This window comes from Ictalurus furcatus, chromosome 9, assembly GCF_023375685.1.
Source record: "Ictalurus furcatus strain D&B chromosome 9, Billie_1.0, whole genome shotgun sequence".
Lineage (NCBI taxonomy): Eukaryota > Metazoa > Chordata > Actinopteri > Siluriformes > Ictaluridae > Ictalurus > Ictalurus furcatus.
The window spans coordinates 20,908,312-20,926,970 of NC_071263.1; the positions used below are offsets into that span (position 1 = coordinate 20,908,312).

Below are 18,659 nucleotides of genomic sequence, written 5' to 3' on the forward strand. Positions count from 1 at the left end.
CAAAGAGTAGCAAAAAGATCAAGTTTAAAAGTGGATGTCCCTGAACTCTAGGGGAACAGATTTTAGTCTGGGTGTAATGTCTCTCAAATAACTGATGACAACCAAATTTATATCAAAGTATTGACCATAATCTCCTGCACAACCAAAATAGATCAAATTATTACACTAGCATGATGAGATTCAGGTTGTACATTTGTGACACTTAACCCTGTCATGGGTTGTGCTCACAATCATTATACCTTTTCCCAAACTACCAAACATGCAAAAAAAAAAAAACAAACAAAACAAAGAATGTAAAGGACATGTATCATCAGAACAATTTGCTTGAATAGAAATAAAAAATAAACATTTCATCTAATAAATTCAAATTGATCAAATTAACAATGTATAATTTTTTTTTAAAAGGTTAAATTAGTGAATAATGGATGTATCTAGTTGGTTCAAGGTTAGTCATGGATTCAACCCAACATATATCAAGGTTAATTTATGAACCAAAACAATAGGCCAAAATCTCTGTTAGTTTTATTTTTTATTACCAATTGTAACATTGTTTTGCTAAAACCTGGGATCAGTAAAACACACTAATAAAAAAATAATACAGCTGTTGAAATTTTTTAATTTCTAAAGGCCAATATAATCACATTGATAGACATTGTCCTTCTCAGAGCATCTGTTTGGTTGTAGCTATGCTGATGTAAAGACAGTTTAGCCATTTAGTGTACTTTTAAAATCACTTACATCACTTTTAACTACTAATTTGTTAAAATAGTTTTATTCAGATATTTATACTGATATGGGCCGAATTTCTGTCCATCAGACAAAACAAAAATGAAATCTCTTGTAGATTGCCATCACATCCGTACCATAGGCTTATATATCATGTAACATGAACCACTGTTTAAATAGACAACAGTTTATTTTGTACACCTGCTGTCTGTGTATAATCCATGCTGTTTACATAGAAAGGTAGTAGGTACCATAGATAGTAGGTCATCAAAAATAAACATGTATAAGAATTACAGGTTTCATATTAGCGTAGTACTTAAGACTGTTACATAGTTGTTATTTTTAACTATAAAGGTGTAGGAACAAATATACTGAGATTATGAATTAAGCCTCTCATTGCTACAAATTACATTTCTCACATGGAGTTGATTTGTAATATTACATTTTACTCCATCTTAGAATGACACAATGACTTTCTAGGGTCAAAGGTATTGCAATATACAGTAGTTCCATCAGCCCACATCACATTAAAGAAAATCTCTAAGTGAACAGACTTTTTCGCCCATTCCTACCAAATATGTAACTAGGCCACGTATTAAGTGTGCTGTATTGAGTTATGAGCTTAAGACTTTGGTGGCCGCATCATAATAATTTATGTCCATAAAAATTACTTGTGACCGTGAAATACATTACTTTGTATAAATATTATTACTATTTTTCTCCCTATTACCATAATATATTAATATGTTTGTACAGAAAGGGCCAAAAGTCTGACAGCACTAAAGAAAATGCTTCTATTTTGTATGCTTTACAAATGCAATGCAAAATGTTTAATTACAAATTATATCTGCAATAACTTGAGTGAAAAGTAAGATTTTATAGAATATTAACATGAATTTGAAAATTTCCTTTGTATTTGGCATGTCTCCCTTACGTTTTAATGACAATTTGCACTTGTGCTGATATGGATTCCACACGTTTGTGTAAAACCTTATGATTCAAAGAATATCTTACCTAATTACAAATGTCTCAAACATGCTTAAATTTAAACAGTGACCAACAAATCGTGCAGAATCTTAGATATTTAAGATATAATTTTCTTTGTTTGAATTATTTCTATAAACTTTGTTTTATTTCCAGTTATAAGAAACAAAAACCAAACAACAGAATAAAATAAATAAATAAATGAAAACCCTCAAAATGCACCCAGAATTTCAATTTAATTCAACCCTACTGTATTGGCCTCAATATTTCCATTCCTGGCCCTGCCTTATTAAAAATAACCACCATGTCATCTCGGTAGCTCCATATTATTAATATTCCTGGATTTCTCTAGGTCTCAGAAGTACTCAGTCCAGGGTTTTGCATTGCTTCAAATCCTGTTACATGAAATAAGACAGCCCGTCATCACAGGGGGCACTTGGTGTAGGAACCCAAATGAATCCAAAGACATGTGAAATAAGCCTATGTGATTAAAATATGTTCGCCAAAAATTGGGCATTGTGGATTTGCATGACCGAGGATAAGGCTCCCTGAGTAATTGATTGGAAATATATGCTATGTCATATAAAGCATTTTTTTTATTATAGCTGGCAACTGTGAAAAAGTATTTTTTATCACAAGGCCACATGCAGGAGTCCGAGTCCATACAAGTTAGAATATAAAAGGCATGACATGCTCATATACCAATTTAATTTAAGAATAATTAATTATTAATAAACTGTGCATGTTTGTCTTGGGATCAAGGCCTGGGAAGAGAATCTTTTAATCACTCCTTTAATATGATATGCTTGGTCAACAGTATTACAAAACCAGTCCACACAGTGGCATATGAAAATGTGAATAGATATGGTTCTGTTCAATCGGTATGTCTTTGTCCTTAGTCAGCAGCGGTGAACCCATCCAGTGTTCTTTGAGTGTGAGTGATACTGCACCATAACGAGTCACTGGGGCATAGATTCAGTTCCTTTTTTTCTGCCTCGCTCCAGTTACTTCCTGTGGCTCTATGATGCACTGGAACCCAATTAACATGCCCACAATAGAACAACCTGGAAATAAGGTAGCACAAGAAAAACTGTAAGACCTCCATACAGTGTAACATATAGAAATGAAGATTTAAAATAATCTTCTGTAACAATTACAAGTGGCAGGTAATGGAAGACGTCTGCTCCTGTAAATTAGTGGATTAAACCAGACCTTGATTACTAATACTCAACAGTCAGAAATAAGAATCATCTCATAAGTCATGCATCACATAATCAGAAACTACTTTTCACTGCATCTTACTCACCTGCCACAAAAAGAGGAGCCATAACTCCAATGGTAAGTTGAGCTGTTTTGTACATAAAGGCTTCGGACAGGAAGTGTCCAAGAGCCAGAACAAATGTCCACAATGTGACATGATAAAGCCTACAATATGGACAGAACGAGAAGACATGTACAGAGACCAGGCAGTTAGCATATATTTAATTTCGTTCAAAACTTACAAAGAAGATCGAGAGAAGCCCTACATCCTGTTCTGAATGTCCATGGCGCACGCACAGCGAATAATGGATGACAGTAAGGTCCATATTCCAAAGGTCCGTGCTTGAAGGCCATTTACTGAAAAATCAAATAGTTAGACTGATCAGTGTTGATGAATTAACTACTTCTTTGGCCAACATATAAATAGTTCTCACCAAAATCTGGTGTGCCCGTGTAAAGTTTCTCAGACAGAAAGCTGTGGTCACGGAAGCTCTGTACAGTGTTGCCCAGAGCGATCACAGACACCATGACAAGCCAGCTCCTTAACAAATTCAAAAAGCGACTCATGGTTTCCAAAGTCCACCACAGACACAAGAGCACAGACCTGCACAACAAAATACATAACCAATAAAACATGAGGGGATATGCTGTTATAGGTAGTCCATACAGGATTCTGCAGTGTGTTATTGCAATTGTTGCGGCCAAAAATGCTTAATTTTTCTGTGGCTTTTTTCAAAATTTACAGGGATTATTGTTTGTCAACAATTATTATTATTATTTTTATTAATTAAAGAACAAGGTTGCTATACTTATTTGTTTATAGGTACACCTTAAGTGACGGAATGTCAACGAAATCAGTTATCACTTACGTTATAGCAGCTATAAACAAACAGTCATTCCCTCATCAGCCTCTCCTCTCTCTTTTCTCTCTCTCTCTCTCTCTCTCTCTCTTGAAATTAATAAGGCAAAACTGGCCATGTTACCGAGTATGTCTCATTTGGCATATACATATGTTTTCTTGCACCTCTTTCCAACAAGAGGAGATACGATGAGAAAGGGAAGCAAAGAAATGAAATTAGAAAGTGAAAATGTAGGGTACCCAACATTAAACTGATATCCAAACTGCACTTTGCTGTGTGTAATGAACAGGAAGCAGGGCACCATTTCAGACACATGGTGAATAAAATGACTATATGACCAATATATGACTATGAAAACAAACAAACAAACAAACAAACAAACAAACCAAAAACAACCCAACCATGTTCATCCACTTTAAGAACACCAAAAATTTAACAAAATATGAATTAAACACAATACAAATGCTTAATATTGAACTAGATGTTGAATGTCTTATTTGGTAATAGCATTATTAAAATGGTATATTCACAGCTGCTAAATATGTTATTATTTAAAAAAGTATATAATGCTATACTGTTAAGATAAATGGAATGTTATTGAAATATTCTCCAAAATTCAAAAGAGCAACCATACTATTTGCTAATGGCATTTTGGTTATATTCATGTTTAATAAATAATCTGGTGAGCACTAAAAGGATTAAGTATTCTCACCTTGATCAGCTGCTTGTCGTTACTGCATCAGCATCGAGTGCCTGCTAGAGCCACAACCACAGGCTGAGCCCAAATACCTCCTTATTCCCTGTATAAGTGCACTACATGAGATTCAAAACAAGAGCTTATATAAGCAAATAAAGTGCACTAGATCCACAATGGAAACACTTCACCCTCTGATAGTCGGTGTAACGAGGTTTAAAAAAAAAAAAAAAACCCACAAACAACAACCAATTGCAGTTTCTGGATGATTATCGGATCACCACCAGAGTGGACCGTTTTCAAACACATGGTTTAAGACCCGCCCAGGTTTAAATTTATTTAACCAATTACTAACGGGCTACATGATCACCTGACACCTTAGTTCACGCCCAAAAGCTGCATCCGCTCGTAATGTCAAAATAGTAAACCTCTAATTGTCACGTGCTCATGAACTGGAGTATTATGTAGAAGAGACCTACTGCAGCTCTCCAGCCGAAGACTAAGCCGAGAAGTTTATTCTATTCATTAAGTTCGCTATATGTAGTGGCTTATGACAAACATAAATGTACTTATTTACAATTAATTAAATAGTGATTTCAAAGCTTTCTTCTCTCTTTGTCAAGGAACACACACACACACACAAAGTAGTGAAAAGATAAAAAAGTTTATTAATTGCATTACAAAGAAACAACCTATATAACAATTAGTCAGTAAAATTCATTATGTTTGTAAATATGTGAAATGTAAAATTGTTTGTTTTGCAGTTTGGAAATCAGAAACAGTGAAATGTGAAACATTTACTAGCCCAAGAAGAATTAATTCTAAGACATTTAAGAAAATGTTAAATACACTGGAACTTTGAAACCTAAAGAAATTCCTTGCACATGTTACGCTGTTTCTGAATAACATACAACCAGTTCCTAATTTATTAGACACCCATAACTTATAGCTACACTCACTCACATTTTATCAGATAAAGATACATAAATAAAGATGCATCCATCCATATTTTATACCGCTTATCCTCATGGGGAACATGGAGCCTATCCTAGGGAGCATGGGGCACAAGGCGGGGTACACCTTGGACACCCCATCACAGGGCACACTCACATACACATTCACACATTACAGACACTTTGGATATGCCAATCAGGCTACCATGCATGTCTTTGGACTGGAGGAGGAAACCTGAGTATGCAGTGGAAACCCCCACAGCACAGGGAGAACATACAAACTCCGCACACACAGTGGGAATCAAACTCCCAACCCTGGCGGTGTAAGGTGAATGTGGAAAGGGACCACCATACGACTTGCAGTGAGTAGATATTGTTTGGGTACTGGTTAATTCTCAGTACAGCATTGTCACTGACGTGTCGTGTTTATTGTACTCAGTGCTGGAGTTGGCACATCTTCTAAGTGTCAGAGATCATACAACTTTTTTTTTTTAAATTGGTTGGCAGACTCTTTTCAACTGCAGTGTTTACAATTCAAGCAAAGCTGCCATGCCTTATCCACTCATACCAGTGCCACACCTTCCATGATATAAACAAATCAGTGTCACTGCTGTGCAGAGAATGATCCATACCTGACACCTAGATGAACACTTTACAGTTGGTTATATGACTGTAAGTCATTCCCTTCAAATGCTGTTGAAGTTAGAAACGTGTTTAACAATGTCGTATGCAACTTTAGAGACAGTCCCTTAATTTCCGCATATCCGGGAATATCGAACGTCCAACGTCAAACCAACTTTATTCCATTATCCAATTACAGTAGGTTTACCTAATAAACCGCTGATGGCACCTCATAACAATATATATCCACTCTTCATGTTCTTTATTAACTTAGATGATAAAGATGATCATTCTTTTGTTATCCTAGCTCTTTAATCTTTTTTAGTTGAATTGTCTTTCTTTCTTTCTTTTTTTTTTTTTTTTTTTGCTGACCCCCTGTCTTTCCTGCCTACACTACACCTGCGCATGCGCACTGGGATGGTTGCCGGTTGGTTGCTGTAGTTACAGCTCAGGGGAGAGAGAAGCGCTACACCTGCGCTGCTGCTCCTGAGAACTTTAGCTCCGTTTAATCTTTGTAGTTTTCGCACCAGAAGGTATGTCTAGAATGATTAATTTACTCACGGGGAATACGTTTACTTTACGTCCTAACTGGAAGTTGGTTCGTAACTTGTTAAGTTCCGGGGGCAAATGGTTACTGTGTTTTAGCTAGCTCGTTAAGCTTAATAACACCGGTGTTAAATCCAGCTTTAACGCTCGGCTGCTTGCTCAGCGAACTAGTGTGTTATTAAAATAACTAGCATTACGGAAAACAGCTTCCTAATTTGGGTTTTCTTGACTTAAGAGCTAAACAAATAGCTAACTGTCCAGATAGCTAGCTAGCTAGTATTATTTACTTAAGAAAGGTATCGTTAGCTAACATATATAACGGAAATGTCATGGAGTACATTGCAAGCTCATGTATACATTGAGCTGCAGTGACAGTCAGGTACATATCTAGATATAACTCTACTTAGATGATGTGACGTACTGCTGTCTGCTGATATAACCTTTATTGAGCACATATATACAGTATAGTGTATATGCTTTATGATTTATAGAAATCTCGTTGTTGGAGGTTATACAGTGCCCTCCACTAATATTGGCACCCTTGGTAAATATGACAAAAGAAGGCTGTGAAAAATTGTCTTTATTGTTTAACCTTTTGATCTTTTGTTCAAAAAAGTTCACAAAAATACACTGTTCTCATGGATATCAAACAATTGCAAACACAACACAGGTGTATCTAAAAATATCTTTGTTAAATATAAGTGTGCAACAATTATTGGCATCATTTTAGTCCATACTTTGTGCTACCTCCCTTTGCTAAGATAACAGCTCTGAGTCTTCTCCTATAAAGCCTGATGAGGTTGGAGAATACATGGCAAGGGATCTGAGACCGTTCCTCCATACAGAATCTCTCCAGATCCTTCAAATTTAGAGGTCCACGCTGGTGGACTCTCCTCTTCAGTTCACCTCACAGGTTTTCTATGGGTTTCATGTCAGGGGACTGGGATGGCCATGGCAGGACCTTGATTTTGTGGTCAGTAAATAAATTTTGTGTTGATTTTGATGTATGTTTAGGATCATTGTCCTGCTGGAAGATCCAACCATGACCAATTTTAAGCTTTCTGTCAGAGGCATTCAGGTTTTCATTTAATATCTGTTGATATTTGATAGAGTCCATGATGTCATGTATCATAACAAAATTTCCAGGTCCTTTGGCAGAAAACCAGCCCCAAAACATTAAAGAGCCAACGCCATATTTAACCGTGGGCATGAGGTACTTTTCCATATGGCTACCTCTCTGTGTGCGCCAAAACCACCTCTGGTGTTTATTGCCAAAAAGCTCTATTTTGGCTTAATCTGACCGTAGAACCCAATCCCATTTGAAGTTCCAGTAGTGTCTGGCAAACTAAAGACGCTTGAGTTTGTTTGTGGATGAGAGTAGAGGCTTTTTCCTTGAAACCAAACAACTTGTGGTGATGTAGGTGACTTTGGATTGTAGTTTTGGAGACTTTCTGACCCCAAGACACAACTAACATCTGCAATTCTCCAGCTGTGATCCTTGGAGATCTTTGGCCACTCAAACCATCCTCTTCACAGTGTGTTGAGACGATATAGACACACGTCCAAATCCAGGTTGATTCATAACATTTCCAGTTGACTGGAACTTCTTAATTATTACCCTGATGGTGGAAATGGGCATTTTCAATGCTTGTGCTATTTTTTTATAGCCACTTCCCATTTTGTGAAGCTTAACAACTTTTTGCCGCACATCACCACTATATTCCTTGGTCTAACCCATTGTTTACCCATTGTTGTGTATATTTTTCTCATATGAATTCATATGGGTGCCAGTAATTGGTTGCACACCTATATTTAACAATATTTAAAACTATAACTATATTTAAAAACCTATATTTATATATTTTTTAGATAAACCTATGGTGTGTTTGCAGTTGTTTTATATACATGAGAGCAGAGTATTTTTGTGAACTGTTTGAACAACAAATCAAAAGACTAAACAATAAAGACAATTTTTCACAGCCTTCTTTTCTCATATTTACCCAGGGTGCCAATATTAGTGGAGGGCACTGTAGGTGACTGAAAGATGTCAGTGATTACAACCAGATTTTCCTTAAAAAGAAATGTTAATTTGCATAGCAAGACAACGTTTACATCAGTAGATGTATCTGTACATTATTAAACAATAACTTGATTACACGAAAAAGGCAATTCACTAATTAAAGTTGCATTTGTTTTTGATAAGTCTGCAGGTTGGAGATGCATGCTGCCATAATCCCATTTAGCTGACATACTGCAGATCTTCTCTGTCTCTGTGGTGGAAATGCCAGCTGTGAACCAGGACAAAGAGGATTCTGAGTCTCAGTCAGAAGACGAGCTAGAGTAAGTGACTGTGCAGCTCATCTTGTCTTTAAAATGGACCCTTAAGCTTCCTTTGTTCACATGAACAGGAAAAAATACCAGCAGTGTGACACTTAGGTTCTCTTAGCTTGTCTCCTGATTTATATGTGACGTAAAGGATAATTTAGCAACTCCATAGGCAATTGAGTTGCCTTAAATAGTGGTACTACTATGTTGTGATGATGATGATTTCTGTTTTCATTTCTGTTTCATTTTTTAGTTCAAGATTTCATCAAAGTAAAAATGGTCTTGGTTGAGGGTTCTATTTGCTCAATTTTGATTAATTAGCTCTGAGCTTACCCTTTAGTGATCTTAGTATTGTAAGTATTATAAGGTTCTCTCTGGGTGCAGATTAAATGCCAGATGGTTATACTACGGTCATGATTTATCCCAGTTAACAGTCCTCTGTTTAGAGCTCCATTCTCAGGCGAAAATGTGGGAAATCTGTCAGTAAAGCAATATTACTCACTATTCTCTTTTTATTTGAAGTATTAGTAAATTCTAATACATATTGCAATAATACAATATCTAACATATTGCATCACATATTAAAATAAATTGCTTTATATTTGTTTTAATATGTGACCAATCAATCTTAAGGTCTTCTGAGTTAATATGGAATATTTAATGCCTGTTAGTTTGCATTGTTTAAAACCCTCCTACTGGATATGCATCCTGCATGTATCCATCCATCCATCCATCCATCCATTCGTAGTTATGGTGGCCTATCCTAGGATCATTAGGTGTGAGTCAGGAATACACGCTTGATGGGCTGCCAGTTTATCGCAGGACATCACACAAATTTGCACTCATTCACATGTTGGGAAAATTTATAGTCGCCAGTCCATTTTTTTTACACAGACAGTAAACTGAGCTCAGGATTGAACCCCACACTCTAGAGTTGTGAAGCAGCTATATTACCTTGTATAGCACTGTGCCATTGTACATGTAGATAATGGCGGTGGCGTAAAGCCTAACAAGTTGTTATGGAGCCACTGTTTGCATGTCTCACTTTTCTGCTACAATCTTATCACCATTGTCATTTCCAGTAAAGTACACCTACTTTTCTCTGCTACTGGTCCAACCGGCTGACATATTAGCTATACTGTTCCAAAGTTGTTTATTGTACTAACAATACTGGTACTACTACACTACGGTACATTCTTAGTTGCTAATTTTGTCAGCAGATGATACTGCATCACCTTTCTCTCTGGCCACTGGTGGGTGTTTGTTTGACATTCCACTGGATTTGATTACAGCAAATGTATTGTAAAAGTAACTTGTAAAAGCCCTTGTCTGATTGGCTAATCACTATTTGATGGATGCACATATTTGTATGACAGAGCTTTCATGAAGCTTTCCTTCCAGACAGCAAAGTAGAGCTGTCTTGATTTGAAATAAATAGGATGCCAAATTTACAAGTTTGCCGAATTTATAAGTGGACACATACTGTACAATATGTTTCCTCAACTTTCCAGAAATAGCTACAAGATAGGTGTAGGGAGAACAGAGAGACACCACTAAAGACAAGACTTGCAATAAGTTACAAAATGCTCACTAAGACAGACCCGTGAAAAACACACTAGTCAACATTACAGATATTTCTTTCTTCTTCTCCTTTATGTTTTCTTAGGTGCCATCCCTGTATAGCCTGGAGTGGGATCAGCAGGAAGATCCCAGTTCTGCTCTTCCATGCTGAAGCTGTTGTGTCCAAAGATGAAACTATTTGTTCCATTGGAGGTACAAAAGCAGTTAGAACATGCATAGATGTAAAGCCATATGTCTAATCAAAACCTAACAGAACTGACTTGCACATTTTTTTTGAGAGATTTGACAAATGACCCCTTTGGTGACTGCATACTGAGCCTTAGTTTATGCTAGTATTTCAGTTATGTTGAAGTTCATTACTGTTGAAGAGTTGAAGGCTTTGGAGAAGTTTGGATTCATGGAAGTGTATAATGTGACTTCGTTTTCTTTGTAGAAAGATACAACTTGGCCTTCAAGATTGTACGTACAGAGAGTCGACTTGTGCGAGGCATGCTTATAAATCATGGATTCCATGAGGTATAGCAGCATACACATGACATCACACTTACAATACTTAGAATCTGCACTAACCTACACAATATTCAGTATATTAATGGCTAAATGTAAACATTTACAATTGGGCCATGTTCAATATTCCAAAAAAGGTTTTTGAATACATATTTCCATGCTGTCTTTAAAAAAAAAAATTTAATCTTGGTCTCGATGAAACATAAAATCTGCTGTCCTATTTTTGAAGCAGCCCAACCAATCCTGGTTCTAGATGGGTATTTCAGGCACCATGATGTAAAGTTCTCATGATGTATTGAAACAAAATACAGTAAAGGAGTCTCTGTTTGCCTCTAACTCTCTAACTGACACAGTCGATGTCAAAGCTTAGGAATGCACTCTTGGAAATGGCCTAAGTGATTGGCCTCCAAAATTGCTAATCCTGATTCACGAGGGAGTGCTTGCACCATTATCACGCTATCTGAGCACTTACTATTAATGCCCTTTTTATTTCACTTCAATACTGCTGGACTTTCCCTAAAATCATCATCAAAGGCAAGGCTTGTGTCTACCACAGCAGCACTTCAGCCAAGGTTTAATAAACTTCTATTGCTAACATCTGGGTTTCTCATAGCCAGTGCACAGGGCTGTGCCAAATCTGACTCAAAGAGAGAGGGAGAGAAAGGCAGGGTAAGAGGAGAGGCAAAAGAGTGGAGTAGTTGTGTTATAGAAAGGTCACTGTTTCCGTTGGGGAAAGTAAAGCTAAGGATTGATTTTAGTATCTGTCTTTTGACCTAAGTGTTAATTGTTGAGATGAACCGTCATGTTTTCCCGTCATGTAACACATGTATCTATGTTTAGGTCCATCCAAATAGTAATGATTTCAACCTCATGTGGACAGGCTCCCACCTTAAGACCTATCTGCTCCGCAGTTTGCAGGATTTCCAGAAAGTCAACCATTTCCCCAGGTGTGCTGCTCTATTTCTGTATGCAAGGCTGTTATTTTTATTTTTTGGCTAACTTTTATTTATTTATTTATTAACATATTTGATCCTTTTTGAAACAGTGCCTATTAATAAAGGTGATACACTCTGTCAAATGACACATAAAAGTGACATTTTGTAGTAATTTTCACAATTTAAATTAACAAAAAACAGATCAGTCACATGGAAAAAGTAAGTATATCCCTACATTTTCACACCTTTAAATCCATAAAACTAGAATTAGGTGTTCATGATTGGGTACCAGTGATTAGAACCTGCTTAGGGAGTGCTGGTGGAACCTGTCTTATTTATACCCCTCTCATATCTAGTGTCTGGTGTTCCCTTTGTCATCATGCCAAGATCTAAGGAGTTCTGTAAGACCTTCAGAAAAAAGGTTGTGGATGCCTATGAGTCTGGCAAGGGATTTAAAAAGATCTCCAAATTATTTTTGTAAAGAAGTACATTAAAGAAAATGGTGCAGATTTCAAACGACTGCCAATTTGTCCAGGACTGGCTGTCTCAGCAAATTCAGCCCAAGAGCAGATCGTCTGCTGAAAAAAGAAGTCTCCAAGACCCCAAAAATGGAATCACAGGATCTGCTAGTAAAACTTGTAATCAGAAAGCAATTGCACAAATTTCACCTGCATTGGAGGCGTACTAGGAAAAAGCCTTTACAAGACTACAGTTTGCCAGTGAGCATATAGGCAAAGACCAGGCCTTTTGGAATAATGTGCTCTGGACAGACGAAGCAAAGATAGTTGTTTGTCCACAGTAACAGCAGACATATTTGGTGCAGACCAAAGAAAGCTTTTCAGGAGAAGCACCTCATACCAACTGTGAAGCACAGTAGTGGAAATGTTATGGTTTGGGGTTGCGTCACTCCCTCAAGGACTGGACAGCTCACATTCATTGATTCAACTATGATTTCTGCGTCATATCAAAGAGTGCTTGAAGATAATGTGAGGACATCTGTCCGAAAGCTGAAGCTGAACCGAAAGTGGATCTTTCAACAGGTTAATGATCCTAAGCACACTAGCAAATCCACCAAGGAATGGATCAAAAATAACAAATGGAGGGTTATGGAATGGCCTAGTCAAAGCCTGGATTTGAATCCCATTGAAATGTGGGGGGATTTTAAACCAGCAGTACATGCAAAAAAAAAAAACCCTCAAACATCTTTCAACTGAAAAAATAGTGCATGGAAGAGTGGTCAAAAATTCCAGCAAGCCTGGTGGACAATTATGCAAAACGCTTACAAGATGTTATTTCTTCTAAAGGGGGCAATACTAGTTTCTGAGGCCAAGGGTGTACTTACTTTTTCCACAGAAGTACATCACATCTATTGATATTTCTGTAGAATAAATTATTGAAAAAGCCAATTTTCCTTGTGGTTTTGTTCAAGTATATCAACTTCATTGCTTGGCACTGTTTCGAAGATGATCACAGATGTTGTTTGCTTTGTCCAAATATGTAAAAAAAAAAAAAGTCAGCAATTTCCATGGGGTGTACTTATTTTTTCACAGGACTGTATGTTATGTATTTATTCTGCCATGCGTATCTGTTAAGGATGAATTTTTTCCTTTTGTTTCTGAAGCATTTTTATGCATAAGTTTATTTATTTCTGATTTATGGCAGCTGGAGCAACACGGAGAGTAAACAAAGTCAACTTTATTGTCATTCCTTCTCATGACAGACATCTTTATTGAGGGACGAAATATAATTTCTTCATACCATGGAGCTTCATTTAACATGAAACAGCAGCAGACAACAGTGCAAGCAGTCAGACAATAGACTGTACACAACACTATAGAGTAGACTGTACACAACACTATACAGTAGACTATACAATCAAGTACAAGACATAGATGTAGATGGTAGACAACACAGTAGTATATGGACTTCGAGACATAGTCCTTAGAGACTTTTAAATTGTCAGAAGTGCAGACAATGTGTGTGTGCTTTCAACGTAGGTTAAAGTGTTTGTGCATGTAAAGTAAGTGAAGGGTAAAGTGGCTGTGTGCGGTAGGCAGTGCATTGGATGAAAATGGAAGTTCAGGCTGGGAGTGTAAGTGTGTGTCAGGCTGATCTGTTCAGCAGCCTGACTGCCTGTGAGCAGAAACTGTCAATAAGTTGTTCAGCACTATGGAGGAATTATTCAGGAGAGGTTGTTGGTGATGTGTATACCTAGGAACTTGAAGCTGTGAACCGATTCCACTGTAGTACTGCTGATGTGAAGGAGGGATCGAGGTGTTCGCATCCTTCTGTAGTCCACAGTCCTCTCTTTTGTCTTGCTGACATTCAGTGAGAGATTGTAATCTTCACATTAGGATTCCAGCTGCCTCACCTCCTCTCTGTAGGCGGTCTTATCCTTGTTGGTGATGAGCCCTATAACAGCGGTGTCATCAACAGGGGGATGATCTGTGTTGGATGCTGACTGTCTAAGGCCTGTCGCTCAGCAGGTCCAGAATCCAGTTGCACATTGAAGTGTTTAATTTAGTGAGTGGAGTTTATGGATCAGTGTCTGAGATTTGATGGTGTTCAATGCCAAGCTGAAGTCGATGAACAGCCTTCTAATATAAGTGTCTTTGTTGGCCATGTGGGATAAGCCTAGGTGGATGGCAGAAGATGTGTAATTTGTGTTGGAGCGATTCTGGTGGTAAGCATGCTGATAAGGGTCCAGTGTAGATGGAATGGAGGCCTGAACATAGGTCGTGACCACCCACTCAAAGCACTTTATAACGTTTGGGGTGAGTGCAATAGGGCAGTAGTCATTGAGGCACGTGCAGAGCCTGTGCCAGGGAGATGTTAAAGATGTCTGTGAACACATCAGTCAGCTGTTGTACCTTGTAATAACTTGTAATGTTATTTTCAGTACTAAACTTCTGCTCCAGTATGTGTTCTTCAGATGATTTTGTTTAAAACGCTCTTATGCTTATTTATTTCCAGGTCAAATGAGCTGACACGGAAAGACCGGCTGTACAAAAACATTCAGCGGATGCAGCAGGCTCACGGATTTCAAAACTTCCACATTGTACCTCAGACCTTCGTTCTTCCTGCTGAATATCAGGAATTTTGCAGTGCGTGTAACTCTTTTTCTTTTCTTTTTTTTAAGCTATGCTAAGCTGTTTACCTTTGTACTAATGCTTAATGTAAACTAAATAGAGCATGAAAGCTCTGTACTCATCTGTTCTTCCACTGCGGTTTAATCTCCTCCTCCGTCTCCTTGTTTGAACTGTAGATGCCTTCTCTAAGGACAAGGGTTCATGGATTATCAAACCTGTTGCATCTTCCAGAGGCAGAGGCATCTACCTGGTCAGCAGTGTAAGTCCATGAATGCTGTTGGAGTTAGTAGTATTTAAGTTGTTGATAGAATTGCAGGTGTCTTACTCTATGTTCACATTTGCAAACAAGAAAGTGACAGGCAACTAGAGATCGACCGATATTGATATTCATACTGATCACGATTATTTGCCTAATAACCGCTATGCAGAACCGATATTGTGATAACAACACCACAGAACTGAACAAACCATTTTATTTATATCAATTTAGTCAGTTTCACTTCCTCCTTGCATACAGTACAAAAAAAGCCCTCTTATTTATACACCAATAAAAATACAAAATAAAGTGCACAAAAAGTGCAAAAAATACAAAGTAAAGTGCACTGTTAGGTTTTTTTTTTTTTTTTTTAATAAAAGCTGTGATGAGGTAAACAGCATGAACAGGTGAACTGCTTAAACATCATATCAGGCCTTTATGTAACATCTAATTTGTGCATTAATGGCTGTTATGTTAAATAAATTTTATTAATTAAAGCAAAGCAAGTATACTTCACCTGTGCACACTGTTGTTAACTCGTCCCTCCTCAGATACAGTTCTGCAATGGCGGTCCTGCACACAATTCTCAAAATGCCCACAAGATGGCGCCATTTATTGGCGGATCCGTTATTACAGAACTGCTATTCAATTGTGGAAAAATGCTTGAATATCGGGGGAAAATATCGAATCATCGGTCGATCTCTACAGGCAACTAGTTGTTTTCAGTGTACATGTGCACAGAGAGCCAGGATTTCAGCAGCCAGGTACAGCATGACAAGTAACATTTGAGACTTTCTCAATTCTATGTAAACAGAATGAGGCATGACACAGTGAAGCAACAAATCCGAATGCTTTGCTTGAATCACTCAAAAATACAGCAAAATAGCAGGTTTTTTCTCCCCAATAAAATGAGAGGTGAGCCAACTGACATGTTAATCTGGAATGATCTGTGCTGGTGTTATGAACTCTCCAGTATTAACAAATAGCTCATGGAAGCCCTTCTCCTTCCCCCATCTTATGCAATTCTGCTTTCTGTCATGGTAAATGGAGACTATTTTGAGTTCATTTATGAGTTCATGTTAATGGTGATGATCATTAGGAAGTGATTAAATAGGCTGTGTATTACTGCAGAATCACTTAAAAATCCTCCATTCAGGTTTTATGATTGCTACAGTTACCGACTGAACAGCTGATGATATTGTTACGCCTCTCCTGCACTCCTTAAACCAGAAATGGTGGAAATGATTGTTTTCCTGTGTTTTTCGGCTAACAGTTCCAGATGATTAAGACATTTGTTTTAAAATGAAAAGTTACAACTAGGCAAAATCACTATCGCACAAACCACAAGTGGTATGACCGACCTGCTAGTTTGTCGCTAGCTCGCTTGTTAATTTTTTTTGTCCTTTTTAAAGCAGTTGTATTAAGTGATTTTTAGCATAGCATGTGACAAGTCAGTGTTTTCTCATCTATGCAATTATGCCTGATCACTTTAGTTGTTTGACATGACCACGGAGCTCAAAATCATATGATGAAATGAATAAAAAAAATATTTTCACATTCTATTATTCAACAATGGCTGATCTGTCATTGTGTATACGTTTTATAACAGACAGAAATTCATTTATTCACCCATGTCATATATTCATTCTTTCATTCATTTATTCTGAATGTCTTCAGTAAGCCGTTTGTTCTGGTCTGGATCACGGTTGATCCAGGAACACGGGATATGAGACGGGAAAAAACCCTGGCTGGGATGGCAGTCCATCACAGGCAGTTTATACAGTCCACTCTGAAACTATTGGAACGGCAAGGTCAATTAATTGTTTTTGCTGAAGATTGAAGACATTTGGGTTTGAGATCAAAAGATTTTAGAATTTCAGCTTTTATTTCCTGGTATTTACATGTAAATGTGTTAAACGAAATAGAACATGGCACATTTTGTATCAGACCCCCCAATTTGTAGGCAAGCGAAAATATTGTAACGTTACTGACCGCTGTTTCTTGTTATCCAGGTGTGTCCTGTTAGATCGATTGTTTAAACAATAAATAGCTCTGAACATCTACTCTTAGTTTTAGTCTTCAATTTCACCTGTGAAGACTGCATTTTTTGTTTAAAAAAAAAGATGAGCCAACACGAAGATCAGAGAGCTGTCTATGGGGGGAAAATCAAGCCATTTTGAAGCTGAGAAAAGAGGAACACTCAATCAGACGCACTGCACAAACATTAGGCATTGCCAATACAACAATTTGGAATGTCCTTAAAAAGAAAGAAACCAGTGGTGTACTGAGCAACAGAAACACTGCGAGCTGTGAAGTAATACCCAAAAACAACAATCAGTGACATCCTCCAACAACCTCTACAGGGCAGGGTTGAAGGTATCAAAATCCAGCGTTAGAAAAAGACTTTGAGAGCAGAAATATAGAGGCCATATGATAAGATGCAAACCACTAATTAGCATTAAGAATTGGAAAGCCAGATAATAATTCACATAGAAATACAGAGATGAGCCACAAAAGGTTCTGGAACCAAGATTTATCTCTACCAAAGTGATGGAAAGGGCAAAGTGTGGAGAAAGCAAGGATCTGCTCATGATCCAAAACATACAAGCTCAAATGTGAAGCATGGTGGAGGTAATGTCATGGCTTGGGCTTGTATGGGTGCTTCTGGAACTGGATCACTAATCTTTATTGATGATATAAGTCATGATGGTAGCAGCCGAATGAATTCAGAGGTTTACAGGAACATTGTGTCTGATAATTTACAAAGAAATGCATCCAAGTTAATCGGGAGGAACTTCATCATGCAGCAAGACAATGGCCCAAAACATACTGCCAAACTCACAAAGGACTTTATCAGGGGGAAAAGTGGAAGGTTTTAGACTGACCAAGTCAATCACCAGACTTTAACCCAACTGAGCAGCATTTCACCTCCTGAAGAGGAGACTGAAACAAACAACAACTGAAAGAGGCTGTGGTAAAAGCCTGGAAAAGCATTACAGAGAAGAATCCAACAGTTTGGTGAGGTCAATGAGTCTCAGGCTTGATGCAGTTATTGCAAGCAAGGGATATGCAGCCAATTATTAAGTGTTATTAAAGGGATAGTTCACCCAAAAATGACAATTTTGTGATCAGTTATTCACCCTCATGTCATTCCAAACCCATAAGACTTTTGTTCATCTTCTGAACATAAACAAAGACATTTTTAATGAATCCTGGGACATTTCTGTGACTCCATTTCCAGTCCAGCAAGAAAAACTTTCAAGCTCCAAGAAGTTCAGAAAGGCATTGTAAAAATAATCTGTGAGACTCCAGTGGTTTAATC

General features: G+C 37.5%; 2 protein-coding genes across 20 annotated transcripts in view; one reads left to right on the forward strand and one right to left on the reverse strand.

Annotated features, from left to right (window-relative positions):
• Window positions 1-349: 349 nt before the first annotated feature.
• Window positions 350-5,216, reverse strand: erg28 (ergosterol biosynthesis 28 homolog). 2 transcript variants are annotated; one of them, XM_053633274.1, is made up of 6 exons: window positions 4,543-5,216; window positions 3,840-3,915; window positions 3,405-3,574; window positions 3,237-3,327; window positions 3,017-3,135; window positions 350-2,774 (listed from the first exon to the last, which is right to left on the reverse strand). In XM_053633274.1, exons 3-6 carry the CDS (start codon window positions 3,535-3,537, stop codon window positions 2,686-2,688), a joined length of 432 nt encoding a protein of 143 aa, XP_053489249.1. In that variant the 5' UTR covers window positions 3,538-3,574; window positions 3,840-3,915; window positions 4,543-5,216; the 3' UTR covers window positions 350-2,685. The 2 variants fall into 2 exon arrangements, with proteins under 2 accessions (XP_053489249.1, XP_053489248.1); XM_053633273.1 differs by lacking the exon at window positions 3,840-3,915 and having other exon boundaries at window positions 4,543-5,215.
• Window positions 5,217-6,217: 1,001 nt separating this feature from the next.
• Window positions 6,218-18,659, forward strand: part of ttll5 (tubulin tyrosine ligase-like family, member 5) — a 90,667-nt gene continuing 78,225 nt past the window's right edge. For 11 of the 18 annotated variants that reach the window (XM_053633863.1, XM_053633862.1, XM_053633864.1 and 8 more), the window contains exons 1-7: window positions 6,219-6,631; window positions 8,848-8,984; window positions 10,636-10,742; window positions 10,984-11,066; window positions 11,898-12,004; window positions 14,966-15,096; window positions 15,258-15,340. In XM_053633863.1, the coding sequence (XP_053489838.1) occupies window positions 8,926-8,984; window positions 10,636-10,742; window positions 10,984-11,066; window positions 11,898-12,004; window positions 14,966-15,096; window positions 15,258-15,340 (570 nt within the window). In that variant the 5' untranslated portion in view covers window positions 6,219-6,631; window positions 8,848-8,925. The other 7 variants (XM_053633866.1, XM_053633865.1, XM_053633872.1 and 4 more) reach the window with 7 other exon arrangements.

Excerpts from the sequence above, each read along its gene's own strand:
- erg28 (XM_053633274.1), bottom strand. The coding sequence starts at position 3,537 with ATGAGTCGCTTTTTGAATTTGTTAAGGAGCTGGCTTGTCATGGTGTCT. Across the intron at positions 3,328-3,404 it reads CACGGGCACACCAGATTTTG|TAAATGGCCTTCAAGCACGG; the intron begins GTGAGAACTATT and ends TTGATTTTTCAG. Across the intron at positions 2,775-3,016 it reads GGCTCCTCTTTTTGTGGCAG|GTTGTTCTATTGTGGGCATG; the intron begins GTGAGTAAGATG and ends CCTTATTTCCAG.